At 46.7% G+C, this 20,162-nt stretch overlaps 1 protein-coding gene across 3 annotated transcripts in view; it reads left to right on the forward strand.

Moving 5' to 3' along the window:
• prkci (protein kinase C, iota) overlaps positions 1–20,162 on the forward strand; it is a 206,624-nt gene that overhangs the window by 59,898 nt on the left and 126,564 nt on the right. For all 3 annotated transcript variants that reach the window (XR_011934419.1, XR_011934420.1, XM_072473783.1), the window contains exon 2: positions 4,408–4,529. Coding sequence is in view for 1 of the 3 variants with exons in the window: in XM_072473783.1 (XP_072329884.1) it covers positions 4,408–4,529 (122 nt within the window). In the remaining 2 variants the exon portion in view is untranslated. The remainder of the gene's footprint in view (positions 1–4,407; positions 4,530–20,162) is intronic.

Here is a 20,162-nt window from a genome sequence, read left to right on the forward strand (position 1 = left end):
GGAATGAGGCTGGTGAATAGCGGGAGAGGCCAAAAACGAGAACCGCGGCAGGCGCCAAACCCGGAGGGTGAGTGTGTGCCACGGAAGTGGGGATGCATGGGAAGATGGGCCAAGGGTTCGGAGGTCAGTCTACATTGCGGAAGAAAGTGACAGAGGAATCATAATGGTTGTGCACAAAGTCGTTCATTGTGTTTTACAATACCCTACCCTCCCGATGGTGTCACCCCCACCCCCTCTCCCAGTGCCCTCCGTGATCCTCAACGTGTGCCCCCAGGATGCACATCTGAGGTGGAGGCAACCAGCTGCTTACCTCTTCCCGTGGTCTTCGATGCCCCTGGCGGGGTGTCCTCTGGGGCTCTTGGGGCTGGAGGGCCCCGGCGCACTTGGTGGGGGGCATTGGTGTCTACTCACTCATGCTATCTGCAGTAGGTCATTGACCTTCTTCCTGCACTGGATGCCAGTCCTACTGGTCACACTCCCCGAGCTCACAGCTGCCACCACCTCATCCCAGGCAGCAGTGGCTGCCTTGAGGCTGACTTTCCTGGACCTTCCGAGGAACAGGGCATCCCTCCTGGCCTTCACAGCATCCAGCAGCCTCCCCAGATCTGCATCCCCGAATCTTGGAGCTGATCTCCTCAACACCATTATTGCGAGCAAGCTGGGTTTCGCTGAGCAAGTGCAGCTTAAGTGCTGCTCTACCTTGTTAGTGGGGGGCTGGTGAGCGCGGTCCCGGCGAATCAGCTGGCGAGCCTTCATTTGCGGCGAGTTGCCAGTGAGGCCTCATTAAGTGGACCAATTAACGTTGAATTGAGTTGCTGGTCTTGCTGGATCGAGCATGCGAAAATTCACGCCCTCTACCACGTAGAAATTTTTTCGGAGAATCGTGCCCTATGTTTCATTGAGACTTCTGATGCTGGGAGTTTTAACTGAAGTTCGACAGTTGTTAAATTTGCTTCTATACAAGTTTATGATTTAGACATTTCATGTCCTCAATCAAATGTTCCACTTCCTGTGACTGGTGCTCAATTGTTCTCATCAATTCTCATTTCACTAACAGGGAGAGGTTCTACTCCTTGGTTAAACTCGTGTGCAGCGCATACATCTGGATCATGCACGTGGGTGCACGCTTCCCAGGGAGTGTGCATGACAGCTACATCTTGGGATAGTCAGATCCCCGGCATCTTCGAGGACCACCCCAGAATGATGGGTTGGCTCTTGCGGGATAAGGGGTACTCACTGAGGTTCTGGCTGATGACGCCAGTGAGGAGGCTGGAGACCAAGGCAAAGACTCGATATAACAAGACCCATATTGCCACCCGTGCTGTCAATTAGCAGTTCTTTGGACTGTTCAAAATGCGGCTCCAATGCCCGGACCACTCTGGTGGTGCACTGCAGTATGCCACCAAAGAGGATCTCCTACTTTGTGGTGTCTGCTGTGCCCTCCACAACCTGGTACAGCAGCGGGACCACGCGCTTGAGGGGGAAGAGGCAGACCAGGAAAGGTTTGAGGAGGAGCCCGGGGAGGAATCATAGAATTTACAGTGCAGAAAGAGCTCATTCGGCCCATTGAGTCTGCACTGGCCCTTGGAAAGGATACCCTATCAAGGCCCACACCGCCACCCTATCCCCGTAACCCAGTAACCCCATCTAACCTTTTTGGACACCAAGGGCAATTTAGCATGGCCAGTTCACTTCACCTGCACATCTTTGCACTGTGGGAGGAAACAGAAGCACCCGGAGGAAACCCACGCTGGCACGGGAAGAACGTGCAGACTCCGCACAGACAGTGATCCAAGCTGGGAATTGAACCTGGGACCCTGGAGCTATGAAGCACCTGTGCAAACCACTTGTGCTACCGTGCCGGAGGAGTCAGAGAATGTAGGACAGGTGGCGGCAAAGGCCCGGCATACCTGGAGGGCCATGGAGGTCCTCATCCTCACCTGATTCTCAAGGGATGAGGCTTCGTTCATCAGTTAGCCACTCTCATTCCCCTCCTTTGCCTTCCGACATTGGACCCTGGTCCTCATGGTCATGCTGCCTGCACTGACGGCCACTGCCACTGCCTCCTGGATGGTACAGGTGACCCAGCTGCTGGCCCTCCAACCCCCTCGAGGGAACAGGATGTCCCGTCGCACACAAAGTGTCAAGAAGCCTGTCCAGGTGGGCATCCTCAAAGCGAGGAGCATGCTTGTAGGTTGACTGAGAATGAGTGGGAAGGAGCATTTAAAAGCAGCTCTCCCTTGGTGGCAAGGCACTGAAGCGCAAGTCTGGTGAATCAGACAGAGAGATGGCCAGTAAAGGCGAGACATTTGTGGGGGCTCATTTTTGGCATTAAGTGCCATTAAATACGAGCCGTGATCTTGCTAATTGCGCCCAAAATGACACTTAGATAATTTTCTGTTAAATCGAGCCCATTGTCTTGGGCACTTACGAAGGGGAAGGAGGAGCAATTTCTTGATGTTCGGTGAAAGATCCAACATATCGGAGATGGGAAAGGCCCATGTTTGATGTACACTCAAGGTACTGAGGCCTGATCAGAACTGAGCAAGTTATTTTACAGGTTTGTGTTTAGAAGCAATAAACTGATCAGAGCATTGGTTCCAATCTAAGAACATGTGAGAAAGGGTTGCACTATCTATGGGCAGAATGCCCAGGTTTGGTTTAATTTTATTTATTTTGTACCTAAACCACATAAATATCGAAATCAGTGTTAAGCATGGTTGTCTCCAAACACTGTGTACGATTCCACCATATTGCAATTTTTGCTTGGTGAACAAGCTCAATAAATTTGTAATATTGAAATATTATTACTTTGGGGAAAGTCAGAACATGTCTTGTTATCAAAACATTTAATTGAAATCTTCAATTAAGTAATGAATTATGTTCCTGAAACATGTTGGTAAAAATGTTATCCTGAGGCACCCTGCTGAGCAATTGAATAATTGACTGCTTCTGGGGACCTCCAGTACCATTCTCTAATTGGCAATGGTGGTCACACAGACATTAAGTCATCAACCACGTTGTGGCACATAATTTGCTGTATTAGGGCAGCAAATGTATCTGCTGTTAGTCATACTTGCCCTTGTTTGTTTAGTCTCCATGTTAATTTGTGCTGAAAGTTGCTGGATGTGCAAACTGATTAACATTGCAATGAGAAAAAACAGACAAGGGATCTTTGTGAACGGAGCGAAAAACTGGGTGTCTTGCTATAAAATAAAGCAGAAAATGCTGGAAATATCCAGTACGTCTGGCAGCATCTGTGGAGAGAGACGAAAGGTCATGGACCTAAAACATAATTTCTCTTCCACCCTCTCTGTCTCTCTGCTGGTACTTTCAGCAGTTTACATTTTTATTTATGATTTCCAGCATCTTTAGTACTTTTGTACTGTCTATCTGCTTAACCAGTCAAATTGAAGGATTGTGAAATTAACAGCAGGTGATTCAGACGAAAGTGTAAATTAGAGTGGATGAATGGTCAAGTCAGGTGTAGAAAGAAATCACGACAGAATGAATGATTGGATTGAGAGGAAAAGAGACAAAGGAAAAGTTTCTTAAAATTTTTAAAAATCTAACACTTTTAAATATCCAGCAACAAATAAAACCTGAAGGAACAAGATTCTATCCTAGAGAAACTCGACGCAGCTCATCTAGTAATCCATGCCTATGGTTGGAGTAATATTAAACATATTGGGTTTTTGTGTTGCGGAGTTCTGAGATTTAAACGAGCGTTCTTTGAAGTATGGTGCAGTGTTCTTTGAAAAGCAGCATCTGAAGGATATTCCCACATACCCTCCTTTCCTGGTTTGGGACACTGTCTGTGCGGAGTCTGCACGTTCTCCCTGTGTATGCGTGGGTTTCCTCCGGGTGCTCCGGTTTCCTCCTCCAAGTCCCAAAAGACGTGCTGTTAAGTAATCTGGACATTCTGAATTCTCTCTCTCTCTCTCTCTCTCCCTCTTCCCCCCCCCCTGAACAGGCTCCTGAGTGTGGCAAGTAGGGGCTTTTCACTAACTGCATTGCAGTGTTAATGTAAGCCTCCTTGAGACAATAAAGATTATTGATAATTGTTGTCGCTTTTATAGTAGCGAAGTAGAAATGAGAAATAGAAATAGAAAATGCAGGTAATATGGAACAAGTGCTGTTTATCTTTTTTCAACTGCTGCCTTTCCCAGTTTATGGTGTTCTCTCATTTATTTAAAAAATCAGAGTTCCTTGGCTAAGGGCAATTGTGGTTTTTTTCTTGTGAAATATCTTGAACGGAAATAACATTGGTGTGAATCTTTGGGAAGATACCTCTGTTCTCGAATCAGTTAGAATTTACTTGTCAATTTTTTAGCATTTGTGTGAAGCAGTACTTGTTTGATGGCGTTCGTTTATTTTGTACTGGTCTTTTTTTATTTATTTGCTCAGGGACATCATGATCACGCACTTCGATCCCTCTATCACGTACGAAAATCTTTGCACTGAGGTTCGTGACATGTGCTGCTTTGATAACGAGCAACTCTTCACAATGAAGTGGATTGACGAAGAAGGTACAGTGGATTTCCATAATTTATTTGCCTGTTTTGCACGTCAGGGAGTCGGGGAGAAAGAAATGTGTGACCCCAGCTTATCTCTTTCAAATTAAGTTTTTCCTAATTTCTATTTTTACCACGAAACCAGAAGCTTGATTACCATGTCATGTTTTATATATGCAGATTTGTTCAAGGTTTTGCACATGCAAAAAAAAAAAATCCCCTGATATCAATAAGACCAAATGTTCTGTCACAGTGGAATATATTGATTGTCGCATTGCAGTTAGCCACATAGGGGGCTTTTAAAAGCAGATTATAATACTGTGCCACTTTTGGACTTCTGGCCTCACGTTAGGTAGTCCCACCAGAGTCATTGGTGTTTAGTTCTTTTTACCCAGTTTCTGTGGGGTAATTGGTGGGCAGACTCGCTCCATTCGAGAGTATTTGACGCGAGGATGTCAAAAGGCGCAAGAAAGAGTATAATTAAGAAAGATTGAAGCAGACTTCCGGTGGCGGCCACAAAGTCGCTCATTTGGTGGCTCCTGCTCGTGGCAGTTTTTTTCGGATCTTTTCCCCGGTTAACAGGTGGATGTGAGGCGGAGAAAAGGTGCAGGAGAGTGAGTGGAAGCAATTGACCCTCTGGCATATGGAGCTGAGGGCCAGAAGCGGTCGAAAAAGAGGGAATCAGTCGGTTGGAGCTGGTGCGGCGCCTGAAACGCACGTGGAGATGGTGGAGAGGCAGGGAGCAGCCCTGCCGGCTCTGTGGTCGATGGACCAGCTGGTGAGCTTCCTCAACGAGAAGTTCACCCAACAATGGAAGGAGAGTCTGGAGAACCTGGCCCGGGCAGCGGATTCGATCAAGATGGTGGTCGACCGCGTGGAGACTAAGCTGGCGGCCCAGTGTCAGGTGATCCAGAAGATGGAGGCGGTGGCTTGGGAACACGAGCAGTTTGCCTCGATGGCAGCGGAGATGGGGGTAATGCAGGACCAGCAGAGGCGGCTCTAGGAGAAGGTTGAAGACCTGAAGAACCGGTCACACAGGCAGAACATAAGGATCGTGGGCCTGCCGGTGGGGAGTGAAGGAGCCGATACAGGCGCGTATGTGGGGAGGATACTGGAGATGCTGCTCGGTGAGGGAACATTTGAACGGCCTTTGGAGGTGGACAGAGCGCACGTGGTGCTAACGAGAAAGGCTCAGGGAAACGAACCGCCAAGGGTGATGGTGGTGCGGCTGCACCGGTTCCTGGACAAGGAGCAAATTATGAGGTGGGCCAGGCACCTGAGAGGTCAGTAAAATCCGAGTGTACCAGGACCTGGGTGCAGAGCTGGCCAAGAGGAGAGCGAGTAACAACAAGGCGGTCCTCTACAAGAAGGGGGTGAAGTTTGGGTTACAATACCCTGCACGCCTGTGGGTGACTTACGAAGGCCGGGAATTGTACTTTGGATCGGCGGAGGAGGCTGTAGAATTTGTCAAGAGACAATGGACTGGCCGGAGAAAGTGGACTTTGAACATTGGTGGAGATACTGTTTGGGGCCATTTCTTTTTGTTTTTTCGGCTTCAGGTTTGCTCTTCTTTGTTAGAGGATGGGGGGGGGGGGGTTGGTTGCTTTGTTTAGGCTTGGGGAGGGGTTGTTTTGGTTTGTTTGCACTAATGTTCGAGCAGAGAGGAGGGGTATCAGTGGGGGAACGTGCGAGGATGAAATGGGCCAGTCAAGAGGGCCCATGTGTTCGCACACTTAAAGTGATTGAAGGCAGATGTGGCCATGCTACAAGAGACTCGCCTGAGGGTGGGGGACCAGATTAGGCTGAGGAAGGGATGGGTTGGGCAAGTATTTCATTCGGGATTGGACTTTAAAACGAAGGGGGTGGCGGTTTTGGTCGATAAGTGGGTGGCATTCGAGGTGGGAAATATAGTGGCTGACTCTGGGGGAAGGTACGTTATGGTAAGTGGGAAACTGGAGGGGATGCCGGTGGTGTTGGTAAACATCTATGCCCGAACTGGGATGATGTGGAATTTAGGAGGCAGATGGTGGGGAGGATTCCTGACCTGGACTCTCATCGGCTGAGTATGGGGGGGGGGCGGTTTATTTCGAGTCAGACGCATCGGGAGAAGGCAGAGTGGTTGGAGATAGAAAGGCTGGTGGAAGGAATCCTGCAGGTGGACAGGAGATATGCAGAGGCCCCGGAGGAGGGGTTGCTAAAGAAATGCCAGAGGTTGCAAATGGAATTTGGACTGGCATTCACGGGTAAGGCAGTAGGGCAGTTGCGAAGGGTGAGAGGGACGGTATATATGAATATGGGGAGAAAGCGAGCAGGATGTTTGCGCACCAGTTGAGGAAGCAAGAGGCGGCGTGAGAGATTGGGAAAATGAAGGACACAGATGGGAATACAGTGTTGGACCAGGCGGGGGTGAATGGGGTGTTTAGAGAGTTTTATATCAAATTGTATGAGTCGGAATCCCCAGCCGGGGAAGAGGCGGTTTCTGGGAGGGTTGGAGTTCCCGAAGGTTGATGAGCTGGTGGAGGACCTGGGATCCCCAAATGGGCTTGTAGAAGTAGTAGAGGGCTGGAGGCGATGCAATCGGGCAAGGCCCTGGGACTGGACGGGTGCCTGGTGGAATTTTACAAGAGGATCTCTGGGGTGTTGGGACGGCTGTTGGTAAGGGCCTTCAATGTAGCAAAGGAGTAAGGAGTGCTCCCCCCGACATTGTCACATGCGTCGATCTCCCTCATTTTATAGCAGGCTAAGGACCCGGAAAACTGTGGGTCAAAGAGACCGATCTCCTTGTTAAATGTAGATGCCTAACTACTGGCGAAGATCCTGATCACAAGGATCGAAGGCTGCGTCCCAGGGGTAATAGGGGAGGACCAGACGGGGTTCGTTAAGGGGCGGCATTTGGCAACCAACATTAGGAGGTGGGTTGCTTAGTGTAGTTATGATGCCTCCAGAGGAGCGCGAGGGTGCGGTGGTGGTGGTCATGGACGCAGGGAAGGCCTTTGATTGGGTGGAGTGGGAATACTTATCGGAGGTCGTGGGACGGTTTGGGTTTGGGTAGGGATTTATGGACTCAGTCCGGTTGCTGCACCAGGCAACGGTGGCGAGTGTGCAGGCGAATCCGGTGAGATCAGACTATTTCAGGTTACACGGGGGGACGAGGCAGGGATGTCCACTTTCCCCACTGTTGTTTGCCTTGACTATAGAGCCATTGGCATTAAGAATGTCGAGGGTCTGGCCTTACGCACTCTCTTTACGCGAATGATTTACTTTTGTACATATCGGACCTGCTGGAGGGGACTGGAGGGATCATGGGGATATTGGAGGAATTTGGCCAGTTCTCGGGATACAAATTGAATATGGGTAAGAGTGAGGTCGTTGCGATCCAGGCGAGGGGTTAGGAGAAGCAATTGGGTGAGATGTTGTTCATAGTGGTGGGAGGGAGCTTTCGATATTTGGGTATCCAGATGGCGTGGGGGAGGGAGCAGTTGCATAAGCTGAATCTGGCTCAGTTGGTAGAACAGATGATGGGGGACTTTCGGGTGTCGGATGCGCTCTCGTTGTCATTGGTGGGGTGGGTTTAGACAGTCAAAATGATGGTCCTCCCGAGTTTTTGTTTGTTTTTCAGAGCCGTACGATTTTTATTCCCAAGGCGTTCTTCAAAACATGAATGCAGTGATCTCAGGATTTGTCTGGGCGGGTAAAACCCCGCGGCTGAAGAAGTTGCTGCTGGAACGGGACGTGGTGGGGTGGTTCTTCCGAATTTCATTATTACTACTGGGCGGCGAATATTGCCATGGTCAGGATGTGGGTAGTGGGGGTGGAGTTGGTTTGGGAGCGGGTAGAGGCGGCCTCATGTAAGGACACGAGTTTGGGGGCACTGTTAACAGCACCTCTGCCGAATTCACTAGCTCGGTACTCCACAAGCCCGGTAGTAGTTGCAGCCGTAACGGTGTGGCGACAGTGGAGGCAGCACATGGGGTTGGAAGGGGTGTTGGTGTGGGCACCGATATGTGATAACCACCGGTTCGCCCGGGGGGGGGGGGGGCTGGATGGGGGGGTTTTGGAGGTGGCAGCGGGCGGGGATCGAGAGATTTGGGGATCTGTTTATTGATGAGGGTTTCCCGAGCTGGAGGAGGAGTTTGAGTTGCCAGGTGGGAATGGGTTCTGGTATTTACAAGTGAGGGATTTTTGCGGAGGCAGGTTTCGACCTTCCCGCACCTGTCACACCGGGGATGACACGATAAAGTGGTGTCGAGAACAGGAGTAGGAGAAGGGAAGGTCTCAGAGATCTATAAGGAGCTGATGGAGTGGGAGGGAGCCCCAAAAGGGGAGGTGAAGAGAAAATGGAAGAAGAGCTAGGTGGGGAGCTGGAGGTCGGATTATGCGAGGAGAGTTGAGGCATGCTCGTCGTGCGCCAGGCTCAGCCTGATGCAATTCAAGGTGGTTCGCAGGGCACACATGACTGGCCCAGATTAGCAGGTTATTTGAGGAGGTGGATGATAGGTGTGGGCGCTGTGCGGGGGGTCTTGCGAACCATGTCCATATGTTTTGGGCATGCCCGAGCCCGAGTGGTTTCTGGCATGGGTTTGCTGACGTCACATCAGAGATCTTACGTGAGGGTGGTGCCAAGTCCAGAGGTGGTGATTTTTGGTGTGTTGGAAAACCCGGGAGCCCAGGGGGTGAGAGAGGCCGACGTCCTGGCCTTTGCCTCCCTGGTGGCCTGGAGACGGACCGTACGGGGTTGGAGGGACGTGGAATCCCCGAAGTCAGTCGTATGGATTAGTGACGTAGCGGGGTTTCACAGACTCCAGTTTAAATTCGCCTTGAGAGGTTTGTTGCAGTGGTTTGCTCGGAAGTGGCAGCCGTTCATCGACTTATTTGAGAAAAATTAAGCTGTCGGGTGGGGGGGGGGGGGGGGGAGGGAGGAGGGAGAGAGAGAGAGAGGAGGCATTGGAGAGTCGAGTGAGAACCAACGGAGGGGGTGCTGGGGAAGGTGGCACTGTTTCTGTAAGCCATGTTGGCTGGACTGTGTGCTCGGGGGGGGGGGGGGGGGTTGTTGGTTATATTGTGTTTTTGTTCTTGTTGAAATTTTATTGTTAAAATTATAAATGCCTCAATAAAATATTTTCCATAAAAGAAAGAAAGGTGGAAGCAGTAGTCCTTCAGAGGAGCCGAGCAAGGTGCAGAACACGGGGATCTAAGATGGCGGAGACCTGTTCATCGGCATCGGGTGGAGCCAGATCTATCTCGGTAGACAAGCTGGTGACTGTAATGGCTGTCGAATTTGACAACAGTTCGGTAAGCATTTTGAGAGGCATGGAAGGGAAATGATGGAGACCCTCATGAAGTTGGTGGATGAGCCCCTGGTGCCGATAAAGGAGGCGGTGGAAAAGACTTCGGAGACAGTGCGGCAGCATGGCGAAGTGTTGAAAGAGGTGGAGGAGGCACTATTGCAGCACAACGATCAGTTGGCCTCATTAGATGCTGAGCTGCGGAGGGTGGAGGAACGAAATAAGGGCCTGAGTGAAGGTCGAAGAAAATAGGTTGAGGTGGCAGAACCTTGGGATCGTGGGGCTGCCTGAGGGGATGGAGGTTCCGAGGCTAATTGAAAACTTCAAGTCAATGTTTCGGCAGTTGGTGTGGGAGGAGGATCAGGGTCCTCCCATCAAGCTTCCATCGGCCCACCGGTTGCTTCGGGCGAAGCCACTGGGGTAATGAATCACAGAGCGAGATGGTGGCATCTTTTCATAGCTATTGATCAAAGGAGCGTGTCCTAGAGTGGGCCAAGAAGAATCGGGAGGTGTAGTGTGAACGCAATAGTATCCGTATGTATTATGACATTGCAGCTGAATTGGTAAGGAGGAGTGTGGCCTTTAACAGGTGCTCTGTAAAAGTGGTGTGCGGTTTGAGAGACTGCGGAGGAAGCAGAGGCACATACCAAGGCTGAAGGACTTGAGGGGCTTGTATGGAACTTGGGTGGTGGTGGGGACAGGTCTGTATGGGGACGTTGTAGTGGTAACTGTGTGTGTGTACTTATATTGTTGTTTCCCTTGTTCCCTCTCTTTCCCCCCCCCTCTTTGCTTTTGTTTGTATAGAGTTGGTGATGCAGAGTATGGTGGGCTCTGCCGGAGTGGGGGGGGTGGTTGGGGGGTGGGGGGGGGGGCTGTGGGAGGTTGGGGGAGAGGTTTAGGGTGGGGGGTGGAGGTACCTTCCTAGCTGAGTGGGATTGGCTAGTGAATGGAAGCAAGCTGGGGGCGGCGGGGGAAGCGTAGGGTCCGTGGCTTGGGAAACCTGTTCAGGCAGGTATTGTTGAGCCCAGAAGGTCTGGTGGGTGGAGGAGAGAGGTAGCCACTCGAGCAGAGGAAGAGATTGGGTGATTTCTGGATTGTGGGGGAGGGGGGGGGTGCTGGGCTGGGGGGGGGGTTGCTGGGCTGGGCTGTGTCTTTGTGCTGCCGATCTTGATATGTTATTATTGGGCGGAGAATGCTGTGGAGGTGCTGGGTTGGTGAGGGGATCTGATGGCTTTATGGGTGCGGATGGAGTCGGGCTCTTGTAGCGTGTTAGGGCTAAAGATGTTCTCCCAGGAATTACTCTGGGAATCTGGTGGTGGCCTCCACATTGAAGATATGGAGACAGCAACACTTCAAATTGGGGGTGGTATCAATGTTGGTGCCGGTTTCAGCATGTTTGAGCCGGTGAGGTTGGACGCTAGGTTTAGGGAATGGGAGCAGAAGGGGGTTGCTGTGATGAAGGATTTGTTTTTGGAGGCGGTTTGTTACCTTTTTAAGGAGTTGACAGAGAAATTTGGACTTTTATTTAGATATCTGCAGGTGCGTGACTTCGCAAAGAAGATCTTTCCGACATTACTGGTGGTGCCCCCTTCCTTGTAGGAGAGGGTTTTGTCATTGGCAGAGATGGAGGAGGGGAGTACCGTTGGGATTTATGGTAGGCTTATAGCGAAGGAGGCCGTATCCTTGGAGGGGGTTAAGGCCAAGTGGGAGTGAAGTTGGGGGCTGAGCTGGAGGAGGGAGTGTGATTCTGCGTAGGGCGAACGCAACATCATCATGTGCGAGTTTAGGGCTGATATAGTTGAAGTTAGTGCATAGGGCCCCTTTGACCAAACCCAGGTTGTGCAGTCTTTTTGTGGGATGGAGGATGAGGGTGAGCGTTGTGGGAGGGGCACGGCTAAACATGTACACATTCTGGTTGTGTCCTAAGTTTGTGAGGTTCTTGGTTTCCTTCTTTGGCACCGTGTTGGTGATCCTACAAATTGAACAGAAGGCTTGTCCCCTCAGGGTCATAGTTGGGTTATTGACCTGCCGGAGGTACAGATTGGGGCTGATGTTTTGGCCTTCACCTCGCTGATTGCTTGAAGGCGGGTGCTGATGGGTCAGAGGGCAACTTCTCCACCCAGCACCTCACTATGTCTGCGGGATCTTGTGGAATTTCTGTATCTTGAGAAAGTTAAATATACTGTGAGGGGCGCAATTGAAGGGTTCTCCTGAAGGTGGCAGCCGTTTATTTTGCACTTAGAGCTGGTCACCGTAAGCTGGTCACCAAGGAAGAGGGGGTTCAGGGGTCGGTGGGATTTTTGTTTAGTTTTCTAGGAGTGGGCGGTAAAGTTTGGGAAGGAGTTTGTTATTATCTGTTATTGTTTTTGTTATGTATAAAATTGAAAAAGTTGAATAAAAATATTTTTTAAAAAGACAATACTGTGCCACAGAGTTCATCTGGTGATTTACACACATGCCTACTTCTCTCGATGCTAAACTCGATGCCTTGCTGACAGGCAGAGAGATCTGAGCGTGCATGTCCATCGATCACTGAAAGTGGCAACGCATGTGAATAAGGTGGTCAAGAAGGCATACGGCATGCTGGCCTTCATCGGTCAGGGCATTGAATATGAAAATTGGCAAGTCATGTTGCAGCTGTACAGGACCTTGGTTATGCCTCATTTGGAATGTTGTGGTTGCCACACTACCAGAAGCATGTGGATGCTTTGGAAAAGGTAGAGAAGTGGTTTACCAGGATATTGCCTGGTATGGAGTGCATTAGCTATGAGGAGAGGTTAGATAAACTCGGTCTGTTCTCACTGGAATGACAGAGGTTGAGAGGCGACCTTATGGAGATCTACATGATTGAGTGGCATGGACAGAGTGGATAGTCAGATGCTCATTCCGAGGGTAGTAGAGTCAACTACTAGGGGACATAGGTTTAAAGTGCATGGGGAAAAGTTTCGAACAGATGTGCGAGGCAAGTTTTTTACACAGTGGTAAATATAGGGGAGGTGGTGGGATGATAGTGGCATTTAAGGGTCATCTAGACAAATATACGAATAGGGTGGAAATGGAAGGATACGGACTCCGTAAGTGCAGACGGTTTTAGTTTAGGCAGGTACCATGGTCGACGGAGCCTTGGAGGGTCGAAGGGCCTGTTCCTGTATTGTTCTTTGTTCTTTGCTGTTAAGGTCATGGAAGTAGGTGCCTTGCCCAGAGTGGCAGGAGAAACCGGAGGAAGAGCTCCTCGGGTCGTGTCCTGTAGATGATCACAGCAATGTCCTGGCATAAAAGCACATTATTACTGTTCACCGGGGATGAATGACTGGTGCGTAACAAGCAAGCTGAAAGAAGAGAAGAGCACTTTTGAGGAGAGTGGTTCTCATTTGCTCCCCTATAATGCATACTCACTTTCTCAATAACTTTAATGTTTTTGAGGAAGTAGGATGGCAGAAAGGCAGAAACAAAAGTGAAACAAATACCAGAATAAAGGGGGAATGCATATATAACGTTGTGGAAATGTTGCACATTGGGTCTGAAGTGTAAATTATGTACTTTGGTAAACAGGGCAACTTGTAAGCTAATGTTTCCATTGAACTAATAGAACGATTTATGCTTTGGCTAAACTTGAAACGGTTTAATGTTTGTTGTACCCCAGAATAAAAATGAACAGGAAATGTTGTAAATTTCTAAATGAAATGAACAGGAAATGTTGTAAATTTCTAAATGATGTTAAAGATTATAATGTGATAAAGGAATTCCATTGTATTCATGGTAGTATTGAGGCTGTTGGCAATTGCAATTCTGAAACATGATAGCTTTGAATGGAAGAAATTCCTGTCACTCATTGTTTGAAATCCTGATGTTTAAACTCTTGGATAGATTGTTTTCTAGTTAATCATTTCTCCTAAACTTGAGTCCTTCTCTGACTTGAGTTGTATCTGGTATCTTATGCTGCACTTAAGAAAAAGAAAGAACTTGTATTTATTTTGATTATTTCACAATCTTAGGACACCCATAGTGATTACAGCATTGAAATAGTTTTGAAGTGAAGACACTGTTGTAATTCAAAAATGCACAGCAGTCAAATTCAGTCTTTCCAAGCAGCTCTCACAAACACTTGCTATACAAGATCAGTTAATTTCATAGATTATCATAGAATTTACAGTGCAGAAGGAGGCCATTCGGCCCATCGAGTCTGCACCGGCTCTTGGAAAGAGCACCGTACCCAAGGTCAACACCTCCACCCTATCCCCATAACCCACTAACCCCACCCAACACTAAGGGCAATTTTGGACACTAAGGGCAATTTATCATGGCCAATCCACCTAACCTGCACATCTTTGGACTGTGGGAGGAAACCGGAGCACCCGGAGGAAACCCACGCACACACGGGGAGGATGTGCAGACTCCGCACAGACAGTGACCCAAGCTGGTATCGAACCTGGGACCCTGGAGCTGTGAAGCAATTGTGCTATCCACAATGCTACCGTGCTGCCCCTCAATTTGCTTGAGTGATATTGGTTGAGGGGTAAATATTGGGCAGAACACCAGTATAATTCCCATGCTGTTCTTCAAATAGTACCATGGAATATTTTCCCTTATCTGAGAGGCAGTCAAGGCCTTTGTTCAACTTCTCAACTGAGCACCTCTGCCAGTGTAGTTACTCCCTCAGTATTGCACAGGAACTTCTGCTGCAAGTCTTGGAGTGAGGCTTGAACTCACCAGATTTTAACTCTTGAGGCAAGAGTATACTGTTCAGCTTATGCTAAAACCTGTTCAGCTTGCAGCATTTCAAATGTTGCTGCCTCTGGAGGTGTCAAGACTTGTGTGAAGAAGTGTTTCTTCCATGGTGGTTCTGGTGGTCTGTAGCAGCAGTGTAATTGAACATTGTAAACATAGAAATAGGAGCAGAAGTGGTCCATTTGGCTGCTCGATCCTGCTCTGCTTGTGTTTCGAGTTCCTAATTCCCATCTACCTTCAATAGTTTAATTCTGCAAATTGTACGCTGACAACTGTCTGCCCAGGCATTGGGTCCACTGTCATAAAATTAAGTAAATCATGGATTATGACTTTTAAGCTGCTACAGTTGGTGCTGCCAGGGGTGTTATACGTTTTAGTTAACGTTGTATGAAGAGTCAGAAATCCTGTTCCTTTTCACCAAACACCATTTATTTCACTTCCACAGCCTCTGCACAAAACTCCAACAACACACCATCTGACCAAAGGGCCACCTGAAGCCCCTTTACATATCAGTGTCAATCATTGGATACTTAACATAAATGAGACAACTAATTGCAATGTCTCAATGCATTACTTAACTCTTAACCCATTACTTAACAAGGGGTTGGATTCCGCTGTATGAGCATCTGTTTATGCGATTTTCTACTTGTAGTATTGAGGCAGTACTGATACTGTTGTGATGTAAATATATATGCTACGTGCCCAGATTCAGAAAAAATGGAATAGAATGGATTTATTGGATAAAACTTTGGAAACTTTTTCAAAGTGTCACATATTTAAATATTCTGATTTACAAAGCCAGTTTACAGAAGAAGAAGAAAATTACAATAAATAAAATGACCATGTACTGGACATTTTTGATAAATATAGATTGAATTATATTTGAATATTTTCAGAGTTCTGGTGCTGTGCTTGTTCAACAATTTTTGTTGAGAAATATTTGGACAATATTGCACTTCCATATTAACTGGGTTGTTGTTTCTTTTTATTAACTAATACTTGGGGCGGCACGGTGGCACAGTGGTTAGCACTGCTGCTCACGGCATTGAGAACCCGGGTTTGATGCCGGCCCTGAGTCATTGTCCGTGTGGAGTTTGTCCGTTCTCCCCATGTCTGCATGGGTTTCACATCCACAACCCAAAAATGTGGATTGGCCACCCTTAATTGCAAAAAAATAATTGTGTACTCAAAATGTTTTTAAAAATTAACTACTACTTGAAATTGTCTATAAATTTTTAGCAAAAGAAAGGAGGAAGTTTTTATTTCTTAAACCATGGGATGGCAGTGTGCATCAACCCTGGGCCTGATTCTCGTTCCTGTACTGATACTATTGTGATGAGGCACTCTGGTGTTTCCAAAGGAAATGTGACAATGCAAAATTAAGCTATTGATGAGTTGAATTCCATTTGAAGCATGTGAATCGTTTGGAACAAAACTGAAAATGTCTAATGGATCTTCCCATGTGTGGGAGCAAGTCAGTTTTGTGAGGAAGTGTAGGAGGTGCTGAAGCAAACTGCACTACATTCTGAAATGAACGACACCCAGTGTGGTTTATGGGGGAAGAATTCAATGAATTAGGCAAACGTGACTCATTTGTGGTAATTGTTGACTTCTAACATATTTTATGTTTCTACCACATATATCTCAGGTAATGAAATAATCAGAATATTTTTACTTCCTCCCGGGTTACCCCCATCTCTTCTGAAACGGATGACTCAAATTTGAATGCTATCTTAGTGGTGTGAAACACTCACGAGTGTGCTGTCCAAATGGTCAATATTTATGTGCGAGCCTAAGAAATGTGTCTGCAGCCTTGTGAAGGATATCATGGCTAGGCCTAATCCAGTCCTGCTCAGCATCTACATACATGCTTATTCCAAGCAGGAACTGCAGGACTGTGATCGGTATCATTTTGTTCACGACGCAAACTGACAAGAAAGCGTTATATCTGCCGCTTCCCACTGAAATTTCTTTTGGTCAGATGCAATATTTGATATCAGATGTGTTATATGTCTAATTATGTACAGTGTGATGTAGCCTCTCTGGTGAAATACATACTTTTCTGTTTTAAGTAACTAGATATTCCTATTTTGAAGTTCGTGATGTAAATCTGTAAGCATAAAATTACTGTAGTCTATGATTCACCTTCTCCTCTGTCATCTTAAAAACTTTGCTGCTCAAAAACAGAAAAGGTACCTAAACTCACTAAATAAACTCATGAAATTTGATAAAGTACCATCTTTCAACAGACCTATTAGAAAAATAGAAACATATGATGGTAACTTGCATACATAATTAGATGTGTGCAGGATAAGACCCAGGCGACAAGGTTAGCACTGTTGTATCACAGCTCCAGGGACCCAGATTTGATTCCCGGCTTGGGTCACTGTCTGTGCAGAGTTTGCACATTCTCCCCGTGTCTGCGTGGGTTTCCTCCGGGTGCTCTGGTTTCCTCTCTCAAGTCCCGAAAGACGTGCTTGTTAGGTGAATTAGACATTTTGTGTTCTCCCTCCGTGTGCCTGAGCAGGCGCTGGAATGTGGCGACTCGGAGATTTTCCCAGTGACTTCATTGCAGTTTTAATGTAAGCCTACTTGTGGCAATAAACATTATTTTTAAAACGTAGGAGCGGAAGTAGGCCATTTGGCCCATCGAGTCTGCTCTGCCATTTAATGAGAACATGACTGATATGATATGAGTTTCCTCAACTCCACGTTCCCGCCTTATCCTTAGCCTTTGATCCCCTGACTGATAAAATCTGTCTGTCAGCCTTGAACATACTTAATGACCCAGTCTCTACAGCTCTGTGGTAAAGAGTTCTACAGATTCACTACCCTCCAAGAGAAGAAATTCCTCCTCATCTCTGTCTTAAATGGGCGACTCCTTACCCTGAGATTATGCCTTCTGGTCCTAGACTTTTCCACAAGGGGAAACAAGCTCTCAGCACCTAACCTGTTGAGCCCCTGAGAATGCTATATGTGTCTTAATAAGGTCAGCATTGAGTACAGGCTCAACCTGTCCTCATAAGAAATCCCTCCATACCCAGGATCAACCTAGTGACCTTCTCTGGATATCCCCGTTGCTATTATGTCTTTCCATAGATAAGGGGTCAGAACTGTTGTCAGTATTCCAAGTGTGGTCTAACTAGTGCCTTGTATAGTTTTACCAAGACTTCTCTATTTTTATTCTCTGTTCCCTTTGAAATAAATGGAAACACTCCATTTGCCTTCCACATTACCTGCTGAACTTACATGCTAGCTTTTTGTGATTTATGCACGAGGGCCCCCCAAATTCCGTTGCTGCTTCAGCTCCTTTATTCTTCCAACCAACGTGCATAACGTCACATTTTCTTAGCATTATATTCCTTCCGCTATGTTTTTCCCCACTCACTTAAACCTGTCTATATCCCTCTGTAAATCTTTGTCATCTTCACCACTTGCTTTCCAACCTATTTTTGTGTCACCTGCAAACTTCACAGTAGTACATTCACTTCCTTCGTCCAAGTCATTGATATAAATTGTAAATAATTGTGTCCCTAGCACTGATCCCTGTGCCACTCCACAAGTTACAGTTTGACATCCTGAAAATGCCCCCTTAGCCCAACTTTCTGTCATCTATCAGTTAGCCAAGCCTCTATCCATGCTAATATAGTACCCTCAAAAACCATGGACTCTTATCCTATTAAGTAGCCTTTTGTGCGATACCTTATCAAATGCTTTGGAAATCAAGTATATTATATCTACTGGTTCCCCTTTATCTATGCTGCTCAAAGAATTCTAATAAATGTGTTGGCATGACTTCCCCTTCATGAAGCCATTCTGACTCTGCTTTATTATATTATGCATCTCTAAATGCTCTGGTCTGAAGTTAACTGACCTAATGTTAGCTGTTTTTTGCCCACCCCTCTCTCACACCCCTTTCTGAGTAAGTGTGTTACATTGGCAGTTTCCAATCCTCTGGGACTTTGTCAGAATTTAAAGATTTTTGGAAGATTCCAAATTAGTATATTTACTATCTCTGTAGCTACTTCCTTTAATATCCTGGGATGCAACGCATTTGGTCCAGCAGACTTATCGGCCTTTAACCCATTAATTTCCCTTGTACTTTTCCTCTAGTAATAGTTATTGTATTTATTTCCTTCCCCCTCCTTTCCCTTGAATATTTACTTCTTTTGGAATGTTATTAATGTCTTCCACCATGAAGACTGATGCAAAGTATTTGTTTTAACTCTTCTGCCATTTCCTGGCTTCCCATTATTATTTCTCCAGTCTCATTCTCTTAAGGGGTCTACCTCTTCCTTTTTAGAGATTTAAAGAAGCTATTGCTGTCCATTTTTATATTATTTGCTAATTTACCCTCATAGTTTATCTTCTCCCTCTTTATTATATTTTTGGTTATCTTTGGTTGATTTTCAAACTTTCCCAATCCTCTGATCTACCACTAATCTTTGTCACATTATATGTTGTTTTCTTTCAGTTTGGTACTATCCTTCACTTCGCTGGTTAACCCCTTCCTAGAATCTTCCATCTTCACTGGAATATATCTTGGTTGTGAGTCATGAACTATTTTCATAAACGTCTGCCATTGATGATCAACTGTCTTTTCTCCTTTCCCAGTCCACTCAAATGAACTCTGTCCTAATACCTTTATGATCGGAACAGCAGTAGGCCATTCAGCCCCTCTGGCCTGTCCCGCCATTTAATGAGATCATGGCTGATCTGTGACCTAACTCCATATACCTGGCCCACATCCCTTAATATCTTTGCTTAACAAAAGTCTATCTACCTCAGATTTAAAATTAGCAACTGATCTAGCTTGAACTCTTTGTGGGAGAGAGTTCCAAACCTCTACTACCCTTTTTGTGAAGAAGTGCTTCCTAACATCTCTCCTGAACAGCCTAGCCTTAATGTTTGGACTATGCCCCCTAGTTTTCGAATCTCCAACCTGTGGAAATAGTTTATCTTTATCTACCGTGCCTTTCCCTGTTAATATCTTGAATATTTTAATTAGATTACCCCTTGACCTTCTAAATTCTAGCGTAAACAGGTCTTTAGCACAGGGCTAAATCGCTGGCTTTGAAAGCAGACCAAGGCAGGCCAGCAGCACGGGTCAATTCCCGTAACAGCCTCCCTGAACAGGTGCCAGAATGTGGCAACTAGGGGCTTTTCACAGTAAATTCATTTGAAGCCTACTTGTGGCAATAAGCGATTTTCATTTCATTTCATTTGAGTAATCTCTCCTCATAACTCAATGCCTGTAATCAAGGTATGATTTTTGCAACCTACATTGCACTCCCTCCAAGGCCAAAATATCCTTCCTAAGGTGTGGTGCCCAAAACTGCTCAGAGTACTAAGTTGAGTCTAACCAGGGTTTTGTATAGCTGCAGCATAACCCCTGTGTCTTTATACTCCAATCCACTAGATATAAAGGCTAGCATTCCATTAGCCTTTTTGATTAGATCCAACCAGAGATCAGGCTACTTTTGCATTCGCCTTTTTGGTTATTTTCTGAACTTGTTCCTGGCATTTTAAGGATCTATGCACCTGAACCCCCAAGTCTCTTTGCACATCCACTGTACCTAACCTCTTTCTATTTAGAAAGTACTCTGCTCTATACTTTTTTGGTCCAAAATGTATA

The sequence above is a fragment of the Scyliorhinus torazame genome, chromosome 14, assembly GCF_047496885.1.
Source record: "Scyliorhinus torazame isolate Kashiwa2021f chromosome 14, sScyTor2.1, whole genome shotgun sequence".
Classification (NCBI taxonomy): domain Eukaryota; kingdom Metazoa; phylum Chordata; class Chondrichthyes; order Carcharhiniformes; family Scyliorhinidae; genus Scyliorhinus; species Scyliorhinus torazame.